The sequence below is a fragment of the Stegodyphus dumicola genome, chromosome 5 (genome assembly GCF_044657685.1).
Source record: "Stegodyphus dumicola isolate Sdum_Otavi_A_Nest chromosome 5, ASM4465768v1".
Taxonomy (NCBI): domain Eukaryota; kingdom Metazoa; phylum Arthropoda; class Arachnida; order Araneae; family Eresidae; genus Stegodyphus; species Stegodyphus dumicola.
In genome coordinates, this window is record NC_140772.1 from 108,690,821 (window position 1) to 108,716,527 (window position 25,707).

The 25,707-nt window shown below is 32.4% G+C and overlaps 2 protein-coding genes across 2 annotated transcripts in view; both read right to left on the bottom strand.

Annotated features, from left to right (window-relative positions):
- LOC118196786 (fasciculation and elongation protein zeta-2-like) overlaps nucleotides 1-22,431 on the bottom strand; it is a 172,652-nt gene extending 150,221 nt beyond the window's left edge. The window contains exon 1 of the mRNA XM_085816970.1: nucleotides 22,345-22,431. The gene's annotated coding sequence lies outside the window, so the exon portion shown is untranslated. The remainder of the gene's footprint in view (nucleotides 1-22,344) is intronic.
- LOC146997201 (uncharacterized) lies at nucleotides 2,122-13,815 on the bottom strand. The gene is made up of 2 exons (XM_085816969.1): nucleotides 13,295-13,815; nucleotides 2,122-5,313 (listed from the first exon to the last, which is right to left on the bottom strand). The coding sequence occupies exons 1-2, from the start codon at nucleotides 13,544-13,546 to the stop codon at nucleotides 5,191-5,193; spliced, it is 375 nt and encodes a 124-aa protein (XP_085673095.1). The 5' UTR covers nucleotides 13,547-13,815; the 3' UTR covers nucleotides 2,122-5,190.
- Nucleotides 22,432-25,707: the final 3,276 nt, after the last annotated feature.

Below are 25,707 nucleotides of genomic sequence, written 5' to 3' on the forward strand. Positions count from 1 at the left end.
AACTTTCATAGAACTAGTAATGGACGATGTAATGGAAGATGTGATCTTTCATATAATGACTTCTTCTGTTCTTTGAAATGTGACCTCTTCTGTGTATTGTGTAAATAATTAGTTAGTAGCATGTGTAGTGAATTAAAATATGTTATTATTATAGAGGTGTCTTTTTTCTCTGATGAGTCATGCCTTAGATTGTCTTCTGTTAAAATCAAATATTCCCGGTTTCCTTGGATTAGGAAATGAAAGGTGATGTTCTGAAAAGGTAATATTTTTACCTTTATTCTTGAAATATTGGCTACCGATAAACTTAATTCTTGATATTTTCTTCGCGTACTATAATAGATATTTGAAGGACTTTTCTTCCATCAGAAGATCCTTTCACAAGCTCATAGAGAGCAAGCAAAAGTTCTTGTGGATTAAAGAATATGGGGATGCATTTAACAAACTGAAGAAGGCTTTGATTTCTGGAACAATCCTGACGTATCCTCAACTCAACAAACCATTTATTCTCGGCACAGATGTGTGAAACGAGACTGTCTCTGCTGTTTTGTCTCAGGAAATAAATGTCGCGAAAGTGTTGTCGCATACTGGAGTAAATGCCTATCTAAACCAGACAGAAACTACTGTGTCACAAACAAAACGTTACTTGTCATAGTTAAAGGCATGAAAACGCCAATGCCCTGTCTAGAAGACCCCGCCCAGAAAGTTGCCGATTTTGTTCCGGGCTCGAAGCGAAATACGAGCCGATTAATCCGGTCGTATGTCAAGCTACGAATTCAACATCGTTTGATCCAGTCCCCTGGGGACACAAAGTCATGAAAGATCAATTAGGGGACGGCGATGTTAACCCCGTAATTGAGTTAATAGAATCTTGAAATAGTAAACCTGCCTGGCAGGACATTTCCATATACAGTCCTAAACTAAACAATATTGGGCTCTGTGGGACCGACTTCATATTTCAAGCGGCGTTTTGTACGACAAGTTCGAATCGGATGATGGAAAGGCATTCTGATGGTAGCTGATATTACCAAGATCCTAGATCTCGGACGTCCTTTAAGAATTACTTAGCAGACCAACAGGAATAATGAAGGAATTCGGAATAATAAAGACTTTGCACAGAGTTCGTAAGGGCTTCTACTGGAGTAATGCAAGGGATGACGTGAAAAAGTGGTGTTAATCTTGAGATTCCTGTGCGGATTGGAAAGGACCGAAGTAACGCCGTCGAAGAAAGCTGCAACGTTAATGTAGGAAAGCCTTTTAAAAATGTATCGTGTTTTAGGTCTTGGGACCTCTTCTACGAATTGCTGATGGCAGAAACAAATCTTCGTCATCATTGCTTACTTCGTGAAGTGGCCTGAAGCTTATCCTATTCCTGACTAAGTGCCTGTCTCCGTAGAAGATGTAATGATACAATACTTAATTTCCAGGTTCGAAATGCCTCTTCTATTACATTCCGATAAGGAGCAAATTTTTACTGGGCTGTAATTAAAGAACTCTGCAACCTACTTGGCATCGAAACAAACTAAACGACACCTTTTCGAGTCATTAGGCTATTTTGAAGTAGGAGACGTGAAAAAATGTGCAGTGCCCTTGCCAGGGTTCGAACCTGGACCTATCGAATGCGCACTGAGTATGATACCGTTACACCACGAAGGCCTGCTGAAAAGGGAGAAATTACCTTATATACTCCTCTTTTAAAGAGCGACAGAGGATTAGGAGACCGAATTGCCAAATCCTGGTGATGACGAATCATTGACCCCCATCTTTAGTTCGGGTGCCACTGTATAGAGTTATAAGTTTATTTTGAAGCAGGAGATGTGAAAAATGCACAGGTCGCCGGGTCTCGAACCTGGACTTCTGGAATACCCATCGAATGTGCTACATCCCGAGTCAGACGGAATGGTAGAGAAGTTTGATCGAACCATCCTTAATAACCTCTCGTTTATGGGTTGCAGAAACCAAGATGATTGGGACGAAAGGTTACCGCTGTTCTACCTGGCCTATCTTAGTGCTGCGCATGACAATACCGACTATTCACTATCCCAAATGCTCTTCGGTCAGAACTTGTGATCTGCTTTGTGATCTCTTATCTGATCACTCTTTGGATGAGCCTTTATCGCTTAACAAGTAGAAGGTCTCCAGGCATGGTTTGAAGTGATGCGCAATTTTGCACGAGAGCGAGCTCAAGACGCGATACAACACGAGAGCTACAGGACATCGATTCAGCAAAGGTGACAAGGTGTGGTATGACGGAAAGGGACATCCTGTGACGATACTTACACAGTCCTAAGTAGGCTGAACGAGGTCGTAGTTCGGATCCGCAAGTCATCAAATTCTAAGCGTAAAGTCATTTATTCATTATGACAGGCTAGCCCCTTATGAGGGTCATAGTGCATAGTTCTCATATTGTATATAATGTAAATAGTAATCTAATACCATGGTCCTATGTGCATATGAAACTTGTAAACTTTTGCATTTATTTGTTGACTTGTGTTTTGTGTTTGATTTCTTATTTATTGAAATTATTGTTTTAGCATTGCACTGATTTTCCTTAGCTGTAAGTATGGCTCCCTATCCAGGGATTGTACTGCCTGAGTCCCAAAGACTGCAAGTAATTGCTCTATGTAGAAAATTCGTAATTCGTAAGATCTATGTAGAAAATTCGTAAGATCTATGTAGAAAATTCATAATTTCTCCCCTTGCAGTCTTTGGGAAGGGAGCAATTACGAATTTTGTACATAGATTGACAATTTTAGTGAAATTCTATGTGAAATTGTTGTATTTATCTATATAATGTAACATGAAAAGCTTGAGAGAAACGATGTTTTGCCGACAAAATAAGAATACATGGGCACGCATTCATGGACAAGTCTATTTAACACTGAGTAAATGGCTATATCGCTAATTTGGGGAGAAAGCTCGGTGACATTTCAATCCGGTCCCTGTCTAGTCTAATGCAATTCAATACCTGTAATTGATTTCTGAATTAGCTGTAACCGCATCCGACCTTTATATGCCTTCCAGTAATTTCGAGAAGCAGAAAGTAAAGAGATTTCTCGGCGGACGGGGGGAAAACTCTATAAGACCAGAGAGAGTATTAATTTCTCAGTTACTAGATTTTAGATCTCAACTGAATTCGGAGTACTGAGATATTCTTCTTAATTTCGCTCTTTAGATGCGTTTGCATTGCGTTGCGTTTAACGTTCTCAGTAGTTTTATGTGAAACTGCTGATTGTTATCTGTGGCACTGTGAAGAGCTGTACGAATATTTTTGTGGAAAATTCCAGAGCTGTGGAGTGTTTCTTTTGATAAAATAAATTTTGTAAAATTATCAGTGTCCATTCAATCTATTACGAACTCGTTTGTAAACAACACTATTATACAAGATTCTAAACGTGGGATTTTTAAACTGTGTACAAATTTTTATAGGCATTGTATTACGGAATTATTTGCATTATGGACGTGGTTACAGTAAGAACATGAAAATTAGTCGTGGATAAACTACAGGTAATTATCATATTATTATTTATTTATAAGAAACCTATACACCAATAAGAATACATAGTAATACTAACATTACCAGTATTTAATGAGATATATTCTTTTCTACCACCCTGTACCTGGAATGTCGCCCGTTCTCTTTGTTGTCTCTGCTATTCCTCAGGCCTCAAATCATTCATAACTAATTAGATAAGATTTAGTTTCTGAAATTAGAAGGAGAAAGGTTATGCGTGACCTTCGTTGGATAGTTTGCGATTGTTAGCAAGACGAAAACTGCTACGCCGTGGTAGTATCCATTTTTTTTTTTTTTTTTTTTTTTTTTTTTTTTAAATTTAGGAGAAATTGTTCTTTGAGCGCATCGAGGAAGCAGAAAATTACGCCGATATTTTTGAAATTTCGTAATCTGGCTTAAAAAGAAATTTTGCGAGAAAACAAATTGTATTAAACATTTTGAGAACGGAATTGAAGATAGTCTGTATAGAAAGAATATTAGTATAAGGGGTAATAAAATCAAGAATCGAATTTAAAAAATAGAATGTGGTATTATACATTTTCTCTATATTTTAAAATTTTTTTGTTTACTAACCTTAAACAATAATTATAAGAAATAAAAACATGTATAATGATTTTAATTGGTAGAGCTAGTGTCATTTCATAAAAATATTTAATATTTTTGATGAGAAATCTCGTGATTTAAGTGCATTTTTATTCAAATCAATCAATCAGATTACAAAGCAGAAAAAATATTCTGAAGAATTGCGTTAATTGCTTTTTAGTCACTTGGTTTGTTACTCACTAACAGTCAGATTGAATTTGAGCGTTGAATATCGTATGCTTTAACGGAATGGCAACAAGCTGATGAAGATAAAAATATTTCCCCCTGGTCGCCGCTTTTGCAGATGGCCCAGACTTTCCTTTCCCCATCGATGACGAATAGCTGATAGCTTTGCGCTTTGTAATCGATTACGAAGTCTCGATACTTTGTTTACGTTTTATTCGGAATTGTGGTATGTGGAAAATCTTACGAAATTGATAAGGGCCGCTCTTCATATTTAATTTTTTTTTCTTGCTGTATACGAGAGTGGACGTAATACGAATAAATCTCTGTGCTACAGCCAATTATTTCCATTATTTGAATTAATTCATCGTGAGAACTTTAAAAGTCTTAATAAACAAAAACTTGCTCATATTGATGATACAAAAGTATTGATATACTTTGTTCACTTCTCTTGTAAATAAAAAACAGCAATTGTGCATGTAATAACAGTAAAAAATAGTGAAATTTATATATGTCTGTAAATGCATGATTATAAAATAAATATTAGAATCTACTGAAGTAATAATTACATATGAAGAAGAAAGAATAAAAATTTTTATTTATTTTAGTGATATGTATTTTTTTTTTTTTTTTTTTTTTAAATTATGTTCACAGAGTTCTATTTTAAGTTTCCTCCAAACAGCAGAGATGCGTGTCCTAAATTTTGTACTGAAAAACATAAAATTATGTTCAAAGAAAAGAAGTTCATAAATTCTGCATTGCCTGTGATTGCTAGTTAAAAAAATCATGTTTTCCATTTCTCCACATCGGAAAAATTATACTGGGGGGGGGGGACACCACTTCATTTGACATTTGATGTTTTATAATAAACAATCTGATGGAATGAAAATATTTTGGTGATTAAAACTTTTTAATCACTGCTGTTTACATCCACATTCCTTTTTTTCATACAATTTGAAGTTTGCAAGTAGTTGCAAGTAGGTTTTCAAACTATGTTTCAGAGAAATTTTAGATCTCATGCAGCTCCTCTGTGGCATCTGCAAGTCAAAATCAAAATTTTAAACTATTTTTAATATCACTGGACATACTTAAAGAAATACTTCTTATTCTATTGTTATTGTTACAAAAAATAATATTAAGCAGATCTGTTTTTATGATTAAAATTATAATGAAGTAATGATTTTCTTTTCACTTTCTGCATAAAATCCACAAATTTTGTATTTCAATTCTTTTTTAATATTTATTTTTCTGAGGATGGAAATGATTCTCTGGAAAAAATTACAATTTCAGAGTTTTTTCTGATTTCACATATTTGAAGAAAGTTGGATAGAAAAGCCACAATTTTTGAAATGGATTAATAAATACAGCGCTGGCTTTTGTTATGTTTTATGCATTTAATAAATTTCCGCCTGACTGTTTATTCTTTAATTCTACCTAACACAATCAATTGATACTTGTTTCCAATATAGAATTTTAGCATCAATTCTACATAATAACATGAGTAATCTTTTTTAATTGAATTTTATCATTATTAACAAAATACTTTGGCGCTATGAACTGAGAATTTTTTCATTGACTTTTATCTTTCGGTACTTTAGGAACTGGTCATTGATTTACATCTATAAAAAAAGAAATAAATGCTTGTACGAGTTTTAACATATTGTTAAAAGTGCAATAAACCTCAGCTCCTTTGTTCCATGAATATTGTTAAACTCCCATGAATAATGTATTGTCTTCTGCATTAACTTACAAAAATAAAAGTGTGAATATTTGAATGGAATTATACAGAAAGAGCTACAGGACGCTATGTTTTCATGATGGTCATTCCACTATACTGGAAATATTAAATCAAACAATAAGTGCAGAAAAAGATTCAGTAAGAGAATATACTCTCTTCCGAAACAATACATTTGACTGTAGTTGTTCCATATGATATTTCTATACAACATCCCAAAATTTTGGTAAATAACTTTCTAAACCAAGTTAACAGTGTAAAAACGTAATGGAAAAATGTTGTAGTTATGTAACTGGGCTACCATACATAAAAATTAAGCAGTGTTAAAAGTGTTTTTATCTTAATTGCCTGTTACAACCAAATAACTAGATATGAGAAAGAACATGCAGTGTCAGTACAGCTAGATGATCCCTTTTACAGAGTTGCTAATTTGAAAACAAGTTAACCTGTAAAACTACCCTTCATGCTGGTTTGCTTAAGATTCATTTGGTAACAAATATGCCATTAAAGTCTGTACCAATCAATCAATAAATCTTATTACAAGCAAGTTTTTGTTTGCAGGATGCTGTTCATAATTGGTTTTCTTTTGGTGGTATAGCGACAGCGAAGGGAGAAAGATTCTGGGTAGTTTAAATTCAACTAACATAGCAAATACCATTCTTCTGTAACTTTATAATTTGATACAGCTTTAATTTTTCAGAATTTTATTCATACTACTATTTCATCCATTGCAGACAAATTCTACAAGTGCATATTTTAAAATTAATTTCACATTTAAAAAAGTATGATTTGTTTATAAATGATTTGTTATAAAAATAAAAATGAGTTATAAAAATCATTGTAACTTGGACAAATACACACAAGAAAGGGGGAAAAAACATACAAAAATGGTGATGCTGCTTATTAAAAACTGAAGAATTGTTATATGCTCATACACATGGTTGACACAGTTTTGTGCATCCTGCGAAATTTGTTGTCGTAATATGGTTGCAAAAAAAAATTTTTTTTTGTTATTTTGTATTAAAATTATTAAGGTGTTGATGGCTATGCTAAGTTACACAAAGCAAGGTAACGTACAGTAAGAGCTATGTTACCTTAGGTAAAGGGATGCCTTTGAGAAGGTATTTCTATGATAAATTGACTTGTATTCACATAATACATGAGGAGAAACAGGAAAATTCCCATGCAGCTATCCCATTCACCAGTATTTGTACCTGGATCAAACATCCAGTGTTCAGCTATCTTATCTGCTAGTCTACTGGTGAAAGTCAAAATAGACAGTAATGTAATATTATACAAGCTAAGTAGCATTGACTTATACATCACTCAAGAAATAAATAAACTTCAGAAAACTTTCCTATTTTCCAAAACTGTCAATATCTTCATTATTATAACTGCCTGATATTTCAATGCATGTAATTTTATGGTGAACTATTAAATTAAAACAGAATTTTTTTTTAATTGGTTCTGTTTAATTATACGATTATTTTGAAAAACATTGTTCCTGATAAAACTAAAGAATGAATTTTCTTTACACACTGACTGTTAAATTATATTTCAAATCAACAGATTGCAATTATACAATAAGACACGATGAAAAATACAGTAGTCATTGAGGCAATTGTTGAGTTTCTGAAGAAACAGTAAAAATTTTCAAATCTAACACAGTACGGAAGGTTTTGTAAAGCATCAGCTATTAAAAAAAAAAAAAAAAAAAAAAAAAAAAAAAAAAAAGGCAGGCACGCAATAGCTGACAATGAAACCAAATAAAAATCAAACAGAACTCTATTACACTGACTACACTTATTTTTCTTAAAGGTTATTTTTTATCGACGGACCAGCTTCACTGCTTCGTTTTTAATTATTTTATTTAGAAAACCATCATATACAAATATTTACAGTGAAGCAAAATATAATTTAATTGTGAGCTTCGGTTACAAGTAATTGCTCACGTCAGACCGGTTAGATTTCTTCTTCAAGTCTGTTGCCTCAATCGTAGGAGGCGATAATTTGGCGAGATTCGTTGGCGTAAAATGCGCCAACATCCCGCCCGGCCTTGCTATGTTCACATGCAAGAACTTAACATAAATTTAATTATTACCAGTATTAGAGTTTCAGTTATTCATGTAAACAATAAAATATGTATAGAAAAATATAAAATAAGTAAACAAAACATGAATACAAAATTATTGAGAAAAATAATTTTCAATATAATTACTGACAACTGAGTAACATAATTCACAACTTGCTAAACTTCAATAGGCAATACAGCTATTTTATTAATTGTCCTTTTAAAGTCCCCTGTTTTGGTACGAACTTTTACAACACGGACTTTTCCATCAGAACCGTGGTACAATGATGTTATTCGCCCTAAAAGCCAATTGTTAATTGGCAGAAAATCTTCTTTAATCAAAACCATTTGGCCGATTATCAGATCAGTTTTTTCAACCATCCATTTTGATCTAGATTGTAAAGTATTCAAGTAATCAGACTTCCATCTTTTCCAAATAAGTTGTATAGTTTTTGTAGTTTTTTGCCAACGACTTAAGCGGTTTTCCTTTAAATCCGTTAAAAACGGCTCAGAAATTGCTGTTATAGGTCGCCCTATCAAGAAATGACCTGGCGTCAGAACTTCGAAACTTTCTGAATCACTAGAAAGAGGAGTAAGTGGTCGCGAATTTAATATTCCTTTTATCTGAATGACAATCGTTTCGAATAATTCGTAAGTGAAATGAAAATTGCCAATCGTACGTTTAAGATGGTACTTCACCGATTTTATCCCAGCTTCCCAAAGTCCACCGAAGTGAGGCGATTTGGGTGGAATAAAATTCCAATCTATATTTTCTTGCGAAAAATTATTAGCTAATTCTTTGTCTGGGAAATTAATGAGCTTATACAATTTTTTCAATTTTGAATTCGCTCCAACAAAGTTAGTAGCATTGTCGGTATAAATTTTGAAACATTTGCCACGTCTACTTGTAAAACGTTTAAGTGTTGCAATTAAAGCATCGGAAGTCAAATCTGTTAATGTCTCAAGATGGATGGCTTTTGTTGCGAAACATATAAAAATACAAATATACTTATTTATTCAGAATACCTTTACGTTGATTTTTAAATTTCACTAAATAAGGGCCACATAAATCAATACCTGTAATAGAAAATGGAGCTGAAACATTAACTCTTTCACTAGGCAAATTACCCATAATTTGTGAAGAAAGAGTGGGCTTACATTTAAAGCACGTTACACATTGATGTACTGTTTTACGTGCGAGACTACGGCCACCTAAAGGCCAAAATTTCAAGCGCACTGCATTTAGCAGACCTTGTGGTCCAACATGAAATACTTTCCTGTGTAAACTTTCAAAATAAATTTTACTTAATCTTGAACCCTTAGGTAAAATAGGAGGATGTCTTTGAGAATATGGCACTGAAGCATTCTTCAGCCTTCCTCCTACACGTACTATTCCTTTGTCATCAAAAAACGGAAATAAATTCGAAATATTACTTGGCAGTTTCTTTCCTTCAAGAACTCGTTGTTCATGCTTAATCAACACTTCTTCGGCTTCTCTTACCTCCTCCACTGACAGTGGTCCTGTGTTTTTTACCTTATTCCTGCAATTGAAAATAAACCTGAAAATATAAGACAAAACATGGTTAATTTTATAATAATTGTTTGAAAGTTCTAAGAGGTCGTCCACAATAAAATGTTGAGAGCTGTCATTTAGCAGGGCTGTCTCTTTACAAGTCTCATCGTCAAAAGGAATTTTCCTTTCTCGCCGCAAAGTTTCTTTTTCGACTTGTTCGATGGTTTCAATCTCAGGAATAAATGGTTGCAAGTTCTTGAAACTGTCAGGCTGCATCAAGAATTCTGGACCTGTCTACCATCTAGAATCTGTCACCAAGGAATCAGCATTCATTCCACGTGAGAGAAGATCGGCAGGATTTTCTTTACCTGCACAGTGATGCCAAGAGTTGGGATCTGTCAAGCTGGTGATTTCGTTCACTCGGTTTGCCATAAATTGCTTCCATCGGGTTTTTGCACCCTTTATCCAAAATAAAAAAAAATCCATCGGTTTCCATCGGGTTTTGCACCCTTTATCCAAAAAAGTGCAATCTTGGAATCTGTCCAATGGTATTCAACAGAAGATCTTTTAAGATTCACGATTCTCTTAACCTTAGAACCAAGACGAGCTGCAACTAGAGCACCCAATAGTTCTAATCTTGGTAAGGTTACACTGTTTAATGGAGCCACACGACTTTTTGAAGTTAGGAGTTTCACTGATATTCCACTCAGTGTCTTCACCTTCAAATATATGGCAGCGTCATATGCCTTTTTACTTGCGTCGCAAAAACTGTGTATTTCAACAGTATCTTCCTTTGATGCAGAATCATTAACCAACCTAGGTATTTTCAAATTTTCTAAGTGATGAAGTTCAGCACACCACTTCTTCTATTCCTTTTCAATTTCCTTTGGTAAAGGTTCATCCCACTGAATTTTTTCATTCCAGAGATCTTGGATGAGGCATTTAACTCGAATGGTGAAAGGCGAAATTAATCCTAAAGGATCAAATATCTTCCCTATTGCTTCAAGTAAGAAGCGTTTCGTATTTTTGTCCATAGAAAGAAATTCCAAAAGATTTTTAGTATCCATAGTTAAATAATCTTCGTGCGTCTTCCAAGAAAGTCCCAAGATTTTAGTTTGGTGTGCGCCCAAGCTGAGAGTAGCGTCTGCAGGATAGGTATCGAATTCTTCATTCTTCCATTGCTCCATTAATTCAGCATTATTGCTAATCCACTTCCTGAGGACCATTCCAGCCTCTTCCATAATTTTCTTGGCATTTTTAGATACTTCAAGTGCTTCTTCAAAATCCTCGCTTCCAGAAATGAGATCATCTACATAAAAACACTTGTCTAAAATTTCAACTGTTTCGGGAAAATCTTCCTTGTATTTTTTAATATGATGTCTAATAGTAGCTGCTAACAGGAATGGGCTCGAACTGACCCCGAAATTTACTCGATTGAAAGGGTAAATCTGTAAATTGCGCCTTTTATCAACACTTGGATCATCACTACTCCAAAGAAAACGAACTGCATCCTTATGTTCATCAGAGAGGCATATCTGCAGAAAAGCTTGTTTAACATCTGAACAAAATGCAATTTTGTTCAATCTGAAATTAATTAGTAAATCCAAAAGATTTGGATTTAAGTTAACCCCTGGCCACAAGCAGTCATTTAAAGAAAGTTCATTATTTTGATGGCTACCCGCATCAAAGACGATCCTAGTTTTCGACGTTAAACTACTTTCTTTCCGCACAGCCTGATGAGGCAAATAATATATAGGCCTAATTAAAGCATTTTCTTTTGTATCAGGATTTACGATGCTGATTATGCCTTCTTTTAAATAATCACAAATAATTTCACGGTATTGTTGATGTAACTCAGGATCATGACTAAATCTTCTCCACAAATTCTGAAAACGCTGCCGCGCCAAGGAATAATTATCAAATAATTCTTCATAATGTTTCCTAAAAGGTAGTTGTACTACATAACGTCCATTTTTAAATTCAACGGTGTCATTAAAAATTTCCATTGCCTGATCCTTTTCATGCAAAACTGGATCATCACGAATGGCAAGTCCCTCTAAATCAAAGAAAAGTTTTAAAGTATTTTGAAGAGAGTCATTTTGCACAAGAAAACAATGTCCCTGATAAGAAGGTTGTATTTCGTTAAGCTTCCCGCATGCGATCCATCCGAATTCAGACTCTTTAAACAATAAATCATCATTTATTTTATACGTATTATTTTTCAAAACCTTAAAAAATAAATCAGCACTTATAAGGGCATGTACTTCTGAAGCTTCATAAAATGATTTGTCAGCTAAATTTAAAAATTGTGGAATTTCTACTTTCGAAATATCTAATGTAGTACACGGAGTTAGTCCTATTATCTTATTTACAATCAAGAATTAAACTGGTTCATTAAAGGTACATTCTTCATTTGAAATAAATGTATTCACTTTCCATTTAATATTTTGAATTGATCCATTAAGACCTGTAACAGGCATTTTAATTTTCTCCCTTTTTATTCCTAAGCATTCACTTATTTTATCTGTAAGAACACATATATTAGATGCGCTGTCTAAAATCGCACGGATTTTTATTCTTCGATTATTGGCGTCACGGACATAAATCTCTGCAGTAGAAAAAAAGTACACTTTTTCTTTTTTGTTTATTCTTGTTACTTAAAACACTCAACGCTTTCAATTCTGAGTCACCTTTTCCAGCGGCGCCATCGAGCTCACTTTTGTTTTGTCTAAGTGGCGTCACCGAGCGACAAGGAGTCTTCGAATGACCTTCATTATCCATGCATATTAATTTATTGTGTTTTTCCCCGCAAGCGCATTTAAATTTCGAAAGACACTGACTTTTCTTATGATTTTGCTTTAGACATAATTCGCAGAGTTTATGTGAAGGAATTAATTTTAATCTTTCATGAACACTTAACTTTAAGAATGTATCGCAAAGGAAAATAGGATGAAGGCTCCTACACACAACACAGTTTTTATTTTTATTTTCATTTGTCAAAAGAACCTTCGATTTATGGGAAGGAGTGGAATTCTTGTTTATATTAACCCTACTTCCGGGTGTAATATTTCTATTTATAGATAACAAAACTGATTCACGCTGTTCCAAAAATCTAATAAACTCGTCAAATATTGGAACTACTTTCGATTTGTGAGATAATTCAAAATTTTTTCTAGATTCTTTATCTAGTTTTTGAAGAAGAATATTTATTAGAAAAACATCACATAACTTGTTCTGTTCATATTTTAATACTTTCAAAGCGCGTAAATTCTTTTGTATACTATCAATCATACTTCTGATATCTTTCGCATTTTCGGATTGAATCTTTTCAAAATTTAAAATATTCTGCACATGAATGTCAACAATCAGACGTTCATTATCATAGCGAGATTCTAAAGCATTGTACAAAGATTCAAAATTATCAAAGTTACTACCTAAATGCTTAGCATCATTAGTAAGACAAGATCTTAGATAATATAATTTCTGTGAATGACTCAGCTGAACATTATTTGTAATCAAATCATCAAATTGAGTTTTAAATGAACTAAATTCTTCATATTTTCCTGAAAATTCAGGCAAAACTAACGCTGGGAGTTTAGTTTTGATTTGAAAATTTTCATCTACATTACTTTCAGTAACATTTACTGCTTTTGCAGAATTTAACTTATTGTAAAAATTAATGAGAATTTCAATTCTTACCTCCAATTTTTCCAGACGATCATCACATTGGTTTAAGTCGTCATCAATTTTGGTCAGATCATCATCTTTCATTTCACTTTGTGCGTAGCACGCACTTCGTAGTTCATCAACTTTCTTTTGAAGAGCTTGAATGTTCTTTAGTTTAACTTTAAGTTCAACTAAGTCCACATCATTATTTGCAGTTTGCACAAAAGTTTCGAATCTAGTTATTTTCCCCTTTAGGGATGCTTTGCTTTTCATAAATATATCCATACCGCTGAAGTAGGCTCCAGGGTCGACGGAGCCAGATGACTACACTTATTTTTCTTAAAGGTTATTTTTTATCGACGGACCAGCTTCACTACTTCGTTTTTAATTATTTTATTTAGAAAACCATCATATACAAATATTTACAGTGAAGCAAAATACAATTTAATTGTGAGCTTCGGTTACAAGTAATTGCTCACGTCAGACCGGTTAGATTTCTTCTTCAAGTCTGTTGCCTCAATCGTAGGAGGCGATAATTTGGCGAGATTCGTTGGCGTAAAATGCGCCAAAAAAAAAAAAAAAAAAAAAAAGCATGCAATAGCTGACAATGAAACCAAATAAAAATCAAACAGAACTCTATTACACGTTATGCAACAAAATTAATGAATATGAACGTCTATAAACATTTTTTTAACTTGAACCTGATGTCGAAACATCAACTAGATCTTAGGCAGTAAAATTAATAAAAATTTATGTTGATAAGTACTTAAGAACAAAATGGCCAAACTTTCAACTAGATAACCAAATAAAGCATTTGCGGTCTAGAGGATTTTATTTACTTCACATACATACACACATTATCTTTACATTTACTTTCATAACTCGTATCATACATAACATACTCTTATCATCGAATGATTATGATTTTCTATAGTAGTAAGCAAATTTTTTTAACAGTTTCTACTTCGTGTCTGCAAAGTATTCCTTTAAATTGCAAAATTTCGCGATATTCATTTTCCTTCTGACAAAGTTCATACACGAAATCAAAACATTAAAACCTTCCTAATCGATAAACAACGGCCATTTAATTATCGATAGTAAAAGGAAAGTCTGGGCCATCTGAAAAAGCGGCGACCTTTCCCCCTCCCCCCCCCCGGTGCCAACAGGTTGCTTTTAAAAAGCAGTTCTTTTGACTAAAACTGAAAGGTATATATGTCTTACACTTTGCTGAATGGCAGCAATTTAACGCGCTGGAGATAAAAATGTTAAATTTCGAATAGTGTTGCCACTGCTCGCTTTCATAAAGCTGTGTTTGTTAATCAAAAATTCACTAAATTTGTACAAAATACGAAAGAAATAGAATAAAAATTGAAATTCACAACTCTGACTTCGAGGTTTATAAATCCGGGTGCAGAATTATGTTGCTTGTATCTATATAATACAATATAGATGCAAGCACTCCTCATACTTTTATATTCTTTATATTGTACATTGCTTATATATACAGCTTTGCACGAAATGATGACACAACAGAATTTAACTTTTTTAGCTCTATATTTTTATTCAATGCAAATGGCAGATCATTCAGGCTTACATATGCGATAATAATTTAGACTGAATACGATTAACTTTAAATTTACTGCATCATACTATTCAAACAAAGAAAAAAGCCAGCAAGCAGAGAAAAGCAGTCTGATGAAAAATGGCGCGAACTCTTCATTTAAAGCAGCGGTTACGCAACATGCCGGAATGTTCTCGAAAGTACTGGTCTGGGGGATATGTAAGAGGAAAAAAATGCAAATCAAAATTATAATTTAAAATGCCTCTTAATTGCTCATTTTTAATTTGTGTACTTTTTCTCTAGTAATAATTTTCTCTAAACTGCGTCTTATCTGAAAACGTATTCCGCATTATGTCACCTTGAAACTTCTGCATTGCTCATACGTTTTAGCCAATCAGATTAACGATAATTTTTACAACAAATATAGTTGCAATCCTACTATCCTGCCTTTTTCTCTGCTTATGCTTGCTGGCTGAAGGACGTCTCTTGCTTGGCTGCTTTTGTTAAAAAATATAATACGCCATCATCAGAATTGTGGGGTGCAGATTGGCATGGAGGTAGGAAGTAAGATGGAGTTGCCCTAAACAAGTTTCTCCCGTACCCTGCTCTGAAGCACCGGCGATCCCTACGTGGTGACCAAAACATTGGGTCATTTACCATTGAGTTCAATAGGATTTGACGCATTCGGATGTAAATATACATATAAATGTATATATTTTCTTTTTCTACAACACTTCAGAGTCCTAAGTATATGAAAACAACATATTTTTAAACAACATTTCATTCTGAAAGGAATTAAATGCTATACTTTTCACAGGACAGTTTTCTCAGAATGGTTTAATTTGAATGAAATATTTTCACAAGTTTTCGTTACTTACATTAGAAAAAAAAATTTAAATAATTCGATTTTATTCGGTTAAGGTAAAAAAATTAAGATCAAAGTTTATTGTATTTTAATATTAAAATTATGCATTATTTCTTTTCTATTTATAGAGCTTCTTCCTAAAATACTTTCTTAAATATGACATGATTTTTTGGCTTCTGAGGCATCTTTTAAATCAAAAAATGTAAGTCAATTTATAATTAATGCTCTATTCGGTTCATTTTAAATTAGAGAATTATTAGGAATTAGCGAAATACTTTAAATAGTACAGTAAGACCCCACTTAACGCGGGGGATACGTTCCATCAAAGTAGAGCGTAATGCGAAACAGCGCTAAACGAGGCTATCTTTAGATGTAAATATTGGGGTTAGGGGAAGATGGCTAGGAAATTGGTTAGGTATTAAATTTAAAAAGTATGTTTTTTTAATAAAAATAAAACCAAACATTTATTTCTTAAAGCCCAAATTAATACCACATTATTATTTCTTGCAAAAATAAAAACAAAATATAAATAACAAAACGAATATTCTTAAAAAAAAAAAACAAATAAAATTCTAAGTCAGTCATATTTAGTTAGCCTTCCGCGTTTTCAGTGTTCTGCCTTTTTGTGACAAAAGCATCTAATGTTGTTTGCCTTTTTCTTTTGCGTTGTTCTCTTAAAAGTTCTTCATAAACGGATAGAGCATCTCTAACACCACGCCTTACTTTTGAGCTCCTGTCAAAATTCGGATCATTTTCAATGAATTGATCCATTATTTCAGTTATGGTAGACAAACTCCTTTTTACAAACGCCATCGAAAGTTCTTTTTGCTCTTCTTCTGAATCACTGCTGTCAACATTTTTGTTTTCTTCTTGTTCAGTTAATTCCTTGAGCTCATCATTAGAAAGACTAGACGCTGCTTCTTGAATTATTTCTTCGACATCTTCCACATTTACCCCTTCAAAATATGTCTGTACAATACCGCATCAAACAAGAAATACAAGTACACTCTTTCGGATATGTATTTGAAACCTATCGCTGCATAATATTTCGGGGAATCCCCGTATGCTGCGAGCGATTTCGTGGAATCCCCGGGTTGAAATAAAAGAGCGCTAAACTGAAACAGCGCTAAACGAAACAGCGTTAAGCGGGGTCTTACTGTACTTGACTTTCTCTGAACATTTCTGAAAGGGAATAAAATAAGTCTTTTTTTTTTTTTTTTTAAAGTATTATTTAAAATTTGTAACTGAGTTATTATAAAATGTAAGGGGAATAATTCTTTTAATTATACTTATCAGATTTTTTTTACCCTTTATTTCAACAATACATATTCCAAAACTCTTTATTACGTTCTTAAGTGCGCATCTCATAGCATTTGCTTTACAATACCTTTTAACAGATTGCTTTCCAATACGAACAATTCTTGCTTAAATACTTTTATAACGTACTTGTCAACAGGATTTCAATTTATGTTTACAATTCAATATTAAGGTTATTATATATTTAGATAACATTTAAAATCATTATAAATTAGATACATTTAATAGTTAGATTTCTTCACAGTACTTTCACAGTTGTTTATAAGTGAATAAATTCTTCATTTCAAATACATTTATAAAAAATTTAATGAATATTTACGTATTTTGTCAAAGGCAGATACATGCTTTTTGCAATAATATGCAACAATAATATATGGATGTGAAAAAAATTTGTTTTATTTAAAACATTTTGGCGTTTGGAAAATAAAATAAAAGTAGCGAATTCTCTATCAAAGGTGTCGAAAGACTTATACAATTTTAAATGTACCGTAAGCTATTTTTTATTCTTTAAGCATAACATTTTTCTTAAAATCTATATTTTTGTAGTTCAACAGCTTAGAATTTTATAAAACAAATTCATAATCAAAATCGCGCTGTTGTTAGTTATCGAAAAATAACCTTGATGTGATTTTTGCGTAAATGTCACTAAACTATACAAATTGCTATTATCCATCACACTATGAATGTTTCTTTCATGCGAAAGTGTCCCTTTTTCGATTTGTATGGAACTGTCGTGTGTCGAAATACTATCAGAACCGTTTCAAGAGAGCTTCTGAATGTAAACAAAGAACACCCCATCTGGTGACCCAAGCTTCAAAGTAGTGCTTCACTTCTAGTGCCGACTGGCCCCTCCTTCCTTTCCTACCTCCATGCAGATTGGCCCCTATTGTGAAGCGCAACAATTAGTAAAGATATATCTGGAATATCAAGTGATTTTGTGATTTTTCAAAAGTTCCCGGCATCTTCTGCTACGTAATTGTTAATCAATATTTTCAGTTAATTAATATTTTCAGTGATCTTCTAATCGTCAATCCACTCGAGACTGCAAAATAATGTCTTCCCTAGTCAAACATTCATCTTTCATCAATTTACTGCATTTCACGTACTAAATCTTATCATCACATATATGTATACTAGAAAGCTCGGAGGTCATACGAAATGACCGCTGTTGTAGATATTATAAATTGTAATTAAAATGATTTGTGCAAAGGTGTGTGCTAATTTAAACTGAATTACCCAGGGCAGGCGGCGAGGGCGCCCCTTTGCTTACTGCCCCACGGGTTTCCCCTTTTTACTTGCTCAAAGCAGAGTACAATGAACGAAACCACTGGCGGTACATTTCTTAATAGCCCACCACTAGCTCAATCAATAAAAGTGATTTAAATAATGAAATGTTAATTCACATGTCAAAGATCTCTTTGTACACAACATTTCTTGTGTAGATCTTTCCATCATTTTTAAGCTCGCCTTGCAGAGGACCATCAATTATTTTTAATTTTATGTCCGATTTTTCATGAACTCTTGAACAGGCAACATATAAAGTTGACCGTGTCCAAATGCAGGCTCAGGGAAAAAAATGCGAACATGCTTAAGCGTTTGGCCCTGAGACTTATTGATCGTCATACAAAAGGCAAGTTTTACAGGAAATTGCCTACGTCTCAATTGAAACGGCAACCCTGTGCCGTGGCAACTTCATCCCATTGGCTAGTACAGTTACGCAAGCAAACAATAAACTATCGGCGACAAACAGACACTTGTGCCGCATATATATATATATGGGGTGAAGTAACATTATCTCCTCTGAAACGGCTGGCTCCCGGGCTTAGCGGAGCACACCGTTGGATTCCACAGGTCCGCGGCACGCCATTTTGATCATTCGCATCTTCTTGGGACTTTACTTAGCCGAGATATTAATTGAAAAATAATTTTACCCTACGTTTTCCCTACATTTTCCACTTTCTTTCTTTGGTTTTCCCTATTAGAGGGATTTGGCTAAGTGAGAAATTCTTTTTTCTCGAATATCTACGGAACGGCGCCGAGTTGAAATTCGAGACGCGTATCCTCGGATTCCAAAAAATTCTCCGAATTTATCGATACCATTCTCATCTTCGTACGACTTTAATCGGTCGAGATATTAATTAAAAACTGCAGAAACATTAATTTCCGTGCTCATTTTTCCGAGTGGAACAATAAACTATCGGCGACACACACTTTAGCCGCTTATATATATAAAGATTCCTTATATTTAAATGTTCTATATACTTATGCATTATATTCCTTATATATATATGACCCATTATATTCCTTATATATCTTGCACATTCCTAATTTTTTATGCATATTATATTCCTTATGCTTACATGTATTATAAATTCCTTATATACACTTGTATAAATTATATTCCTTACACATTTCTTATACCAAATAATATATATTACATTCTGTGTACATTCCTTATACATACTATCTTCCTTATATATGTTATATATTCCTGATACTTATATTCAGTATACTTAAACATTCATTATATTTAATTCTTATATAAATTATATTCTTTATAGATTCCTTACATATTTCTTATATACTTATATGTATTGTATTTCTTATTCCTTATAGATACCTTTCCTCATATTTATATTATATATATATCCCTTATATATAACATGTACGTGTGTGTGTATATATAATAAAAAAAAATTATCTAAAATTCATTGAATTCGAAAAAGTTTTTCTAATACTTGCGCAATAGCTGCAAAGTAAGACAATAATAATTTATTTACTAAAGAAATATTGATTATATTATCTCCTAACAATAATTTAGTAGAATGTATCAAAATGAGGGAACCCATTCGTTTTCAAAGTTTGAAATTTTGTTATTTATGATTTAAATTCAAGTCCCCTTAAAAAGTTTTTTTCATGATTGACATTCAAGCTCCTTTAAAAAAACAATTTTCAGAATTAAACTTCCTATTATGGGTTTCCTCATTTTGATACATTCTACTAAATATACAGTGTCTAACAAAAGTGATGGGACACTTGTGCTTTACAAAAGGAAACTGCAATAAAATAAATTAAAAAAATATGTAAAATTTTTTGTGGGTGTGTTTCATACTTAAATTTAGTAACAATTATTACATAACATACATTTTCTCAAAATATTAAAATATTAATTTAATAAAAATACAATTGTTTAGAACGGAGCAGAAAATGGCTCACTTAAGTGATGGGACACTTACTTTTCCATCAAATATTTATCGAAAGATTTTACTTTTTAAAAGGTTTTAATATTTTGTTGGATTTCCTTTTACTTTTAAAACATGATTTAATCTTCTTGGGATGGATTCGACTAATTTTTTTGTGATTTCTGGAGTGATTTTACCCCATTCTTCTTGAAGCACCGATTTTAATTGTTGTTTTGAAGAAATGGTGTGTTTGCGAATTCTTGATTCCAATTCTTGCCAAATATTCTCTATGGGATTTAATTGTGGAGATTGTGGGGGTGTTTCTATTATTTCAGGACAATTATACAGCAGCCAGAGTCTAACGTTCAAAGCACTGTGCTTGGGGTCATTGTCCTGGTAGAATTTAAAATCGTTATGAAGGTTTAATTTTCGTGCTGAAGATTTCAAATTTTGATTTAAAATGTCAATATACTTGTACTGATCCATTATACTGTCAATAAAAACAAGATTACCAACTCCAGCGGACGACCAAAAGAGGAATAAATACAAGATAAAAATATATAACTAATAGACGCAGATTAATTATTATTTTAATATTTTTTAATCTTGCATTTTTTTCATTTTTATTTTTAGAGTTTGTACTACTATGAATTCTTATTTCAATTTTGATATGTTTGGATTTTGTGTTAAACCTCTTTTACACGATTGCTAATATTAATATCGTTGAGGAATAACCTTGCTTTAACTCCAATTTACTTTTAACTTTAGAATATTTAAAGTCTGTTTTGCTTCAATCTTACAGCTACGGGTAAAAAAATTTGCTTTTAATTTTAACCTCTTGTTATGTTTCTTTTTGTATATATATATATATATATATATATATATATATTCATATATTCCTTATATTATTGAGAACAGTTCTTAAGTAAGTATTTAAAAAAGTAAAAAAGCAAACAGATGAATCTGCCCGTATGCTGCTAGATTGAAAATTATAAAAATAATTATAAAAAACTGAAAGTTTTCGGATATTACATTAAGCCCAAAGAAGCATTGTTTTAACGTTTTGTGTGTTACTTTTATTTATTAAATATCATGTTCTTCGCACTTAAACCGTAAAATTCAGTTCAACAGCAATATCTCAAAATAATTTTAAAATCAGCATATCTTTAGAATTCCCAACACGCAGTCTCGCGCGCTGGAGATAAAAATGTTTTTTGTTTGAAAATGTCCATTGCTCGCTTTGAAATCGTAGAGTTTCTTAATCAAAAATTCGTTATTCAATCATTGTTTTATCAGAATGCGAGAAACATGCATACATTTATGCAGATTCTTCATTATTTAATTTCTTTAAATTTAATACAGTGCTCTAATATTTAGAGGCAACAATTTGAAAAGTGAACAGACATTTAAAGTTTTCAACACAAAATGTCAAAATAAAATTAATAACCCTTCTGGGCTAACGCCCTTTGGGCTAAAAAGTCGGAGCGAAAATGAATAAAATTACTTTCTTTCTGTATGAAGCTCCCTTTCTTCTCCCGGTAAAAGTTACAAAACTGAATAGACGCAAATTGATGAAACTTTCAAAAACGGAATCTTTACATGCAAATTACATTATGAAAAGAGAAAACTTTATTAAAAATTATAGAACATTGTACATAACAAAATAATTTTATATTAATATCCTCTAGTTAAAACAGAACTTGTTAAAGGAAAAGTGTTTGGAAGCCTTAAACTTGGTTAAACACATCTTAGCCTTACTTGGTTAAACACAATTTTATTCATTTTCTTTCCCACTTTTATTTTTGATTTTTTATATTCCTTATATTGTATTTTTATATAATTCTCGACGACGAATTGCATAAGAATACAATATAAAGAATTCATTACATAATATAATGACATATTCTCGTTCTATTTTTTGAAACTTTGTTTTTTTTATTTTAGTGTTTCAAATTGTAGCTGCTTTGGAAAGATTACATTTTTCCGTTTCTTTTCTTATTTTTAATTCATTTATAACATCTTATATTATTGTTTCTATATATATTTCATACTTAAAAACGAAAATTTTTTATCAACGTTTCCAAAGCATTTTACTGTAATTTAAGAAGAAATTCTTAAATTAAGTTCTAATTTAAGACGAAAAAGAGAAAGAACTTACCGTTCATGCTGCTGAAAATTCTTTTAATAATCAAGTCTTGTTCGTGGCGCCAGGTAACCGAGACGGGGAAGACCGAGTGGTGCCACTAAAAAATCGTTTGCGAATATCTCATTGGTGCGCACGTGCTCCTGTAATGCCAGGTGTGTTCGAAGCAGCACTCCGCCGTTTATTGATCGGGTGCGCTATTTTCAGGAGCGTGGAAGCAGAACGAAACAGTTCGTTTCTGAAAGTTTCGTTTTCAAGAATAATTCTGTCCCCCCTTTTTTTAAATGTATATTGAATAGCGAGTTTCTTTTGTTGTTCTGTCTGTATTTAAAAAGAAAAAAAAAAAAAATAAATAAAAATAGGTCTAAATTTAGTTGCAATAGAATAAGGATATAAGAGTAATGGTTGATAGAATAAGAGCTGGCGATAAGAAGCAGATAAATAAAATAAATAAATCACTTCTAAAATATAATAACAAAAAATGTGAAAATTTCAGATATTATATTACGCCCAAAAGAGCTTTTTTTAACCCTTATTTATTAAATATCATGTTCTTCGCACTTAAACCATAAAATTCAATTCAACAGCAATATCATCAAATAATTTTTAAAAAGCATACCTTTAGAATTTCCGATACACGCGCTGGAAATAATTTTTCTCCCCTACAGCGTTGCCTCTGCTCACTTTGAAATTGTTGAGTTTCTTAATCAGTAAAAGCATTTATGTAATTGTAATATGAAATTGATAATATAACAAATTCCAAATTTCCAGAGCCCATATTCGGCTGGACAATTACGTTATTCAAAATTTGATGGCTCTGAGTACTGTTTTATCAGAATGCGAGAAGCATACATACATTTCTGCAGATTCTTCATCATTTAATTCCTTTAAATATAATACAGGGCGATAATACTTGGTGGCAACAATATGGGAAGTGAAACGCCGTTTATGCTGAAACGCCACAAAATGCCAAAACGGAATTAATAGCCCTTGGCTAATAATCTATATATATAAAGAAGAAAGTCTGTGTGTTTGTTTGCTAATAACTGAGTCACTACTATAGCCTATCATCACTAAACTTTCTACAATTCTTTTCTGGGCCCTGGAAGAGGTCGACGTCCTATTTTTTTTTTTTTTTTTAAAGCTGAAATCAGAAATATAATTTAAAAACACTTAAAACGCTAATTTTTGCCCTCATTTTTACGAGTGGCAACAGTGCTAATATCAGCAACAATGGCAACAGTGATATATCAGCAACAATGGCTATGTGCCATTGTTACTGATATAATGAGAGAGAATCAGTTTATTTTTCTATCGAAATTTTTATGTGGGTTCCATATCGCTCAAAATTATTCATTTTTCTCAAAATAATGATGTATTTGTTTTTATTTTTGCTGATCCAAATGGTAATTCCCTGTGTCATATGGGTATATCATATGATTCTGTGATTACATAGTCATTTGTGGTGCATGTATTGAATATTACTTCGTTTCTTTGGCATTTTTCATGCATTACAATGACGCATCATATTCCTTATAACGTGTACTATGCTATTATACGATTTTTCAAATGTTGTCATGAGTAAAATAATAATTACCCTCAATCTAACTGAACTGACATTGGGTACTTCAGGTAATACAAATAAATAAATAAAATGAAAAAGTCTGAAAGGTTTCAGATTCTAACTATCGCCTTAAAGGGCTGTTTTAAAGTTCATAGGATTTATCGGTAGAGATTATCGATAGAGATGGCCTAGGTTTAACATTTTAGCGAAACGTTTTAGGGGATATTTTAGCTTAACACGGAAACGTTCTATATTTTCTGTCTATATAAAAAGTTAAAAATATATAATGTAATTCTATATTCTATAAAAATATTTTATGTTTTGAATTAGATATACTATAAAATAAACGTATTTTTATTTACATCACACAGATTCAAAAGTAAAAGGGAAAAAAGAAAAAGGGAAGAAAAAATTCTGAAAGGGTTCGATTTCCCGAAAGGATTTGTTAAGGTTTTTTTAAGCTGTCGCTGAGCTCGCAGTCCACCAGTCTGCCAACCATTCACTCCTGCTAATCCATTTCTTCTCAGCTTTATTATTATTAAGCATCATTTTCTTCGCACTTGCGCCATATACAATTCAACGGAAAATTACAAAAATTTTAACAACAGCATATGTTTAGAATTAACGATGCAGTGTTAAGTATTCCCGTACAATTTTCTATTTTTTTCCAGTCTTATCTCAGGTCAATGTTCTCCTGTCAACGTTCAGTTTTCTCATTAACATAGCTTGTAAACTTTTTTTTTTTTTTTTTTTTTTTGTGTGTGTGTGTGTGTGTGTGTGTGTGTGTTTATTAACGTTTTGAGTGTTTATATCATGTTCCTAGTACTTAAAGCCCCACAGAATTCAATTCAACAGCAAAATCATATAATACTTTAAAAAAACCACATATCTTTAGAATTTCCGTTAGACAGTCTCACGCGCTGAAGATGAAAATGTTTTATTCCGTACAATATTGCTCACTTTCAGATCGTTAAGTTTTTTAATCAAAAAAATCATTCAAATTTTTTAAAAACATGAAATTCAAATTTCGGACTTCCAGGTGCACATGTTCGGGTAGAGGACTACGTTATTCAAAATTTAATGGCTCTAGATACCGTCGTATTTTCACAATTTAATTTCTTGAAAAATAATACAGGGTGATAGTATTTAGTATACTATCACCCTGTATTATTTTTATACCGTTAGAGGCAACAATCTGAAAAGTGATTCGCCGTCTAGAGTGGACGACGCAAAATCGCGTTTCGAGACTAATACCCCATTCCCGCTAACACTGTTTGGGGTTGATTAAAAAATATTTCATGTTTTTTAATAGATATATCATGAATTAAACATATTTTAATTTAAATCAATCTAATTCAAAAGTAAAAATATAGAAAAATATTTAATTTTTTTAGATATATCATGAAGTAAACTCATTTTCGTTTCAATCAATCCGATTCAGAAGTAAAAAGTGTAAAAATATTTCATGTTTTTTATTAGATTTAGAATGAATTAATCGCATTTTTATTTAAATCAAGCCAACTCAAAAGCTAAAATAATATCTTTAATAACTTGATCTATTGTTTTTCAATAGCTTAATTTGTTAATTAACAACAAACAGTATAAACATGTGTTAAGTTAGAATACAGCGCCAGCTATTGGATAAGGAGAGAAACTCTCACTTGGCCATCTGGATTCGGCTAAGCAACATGCCAGAGCATGTATTAGATCCGAATAGTTAATTACTGTAAATAAATTAGTTAGTTCTTTTGCTATACAGTCCACTTATTAGTTTAGAATCATAGTACATTGGTCAGTAGAACCGGAGAAATGAA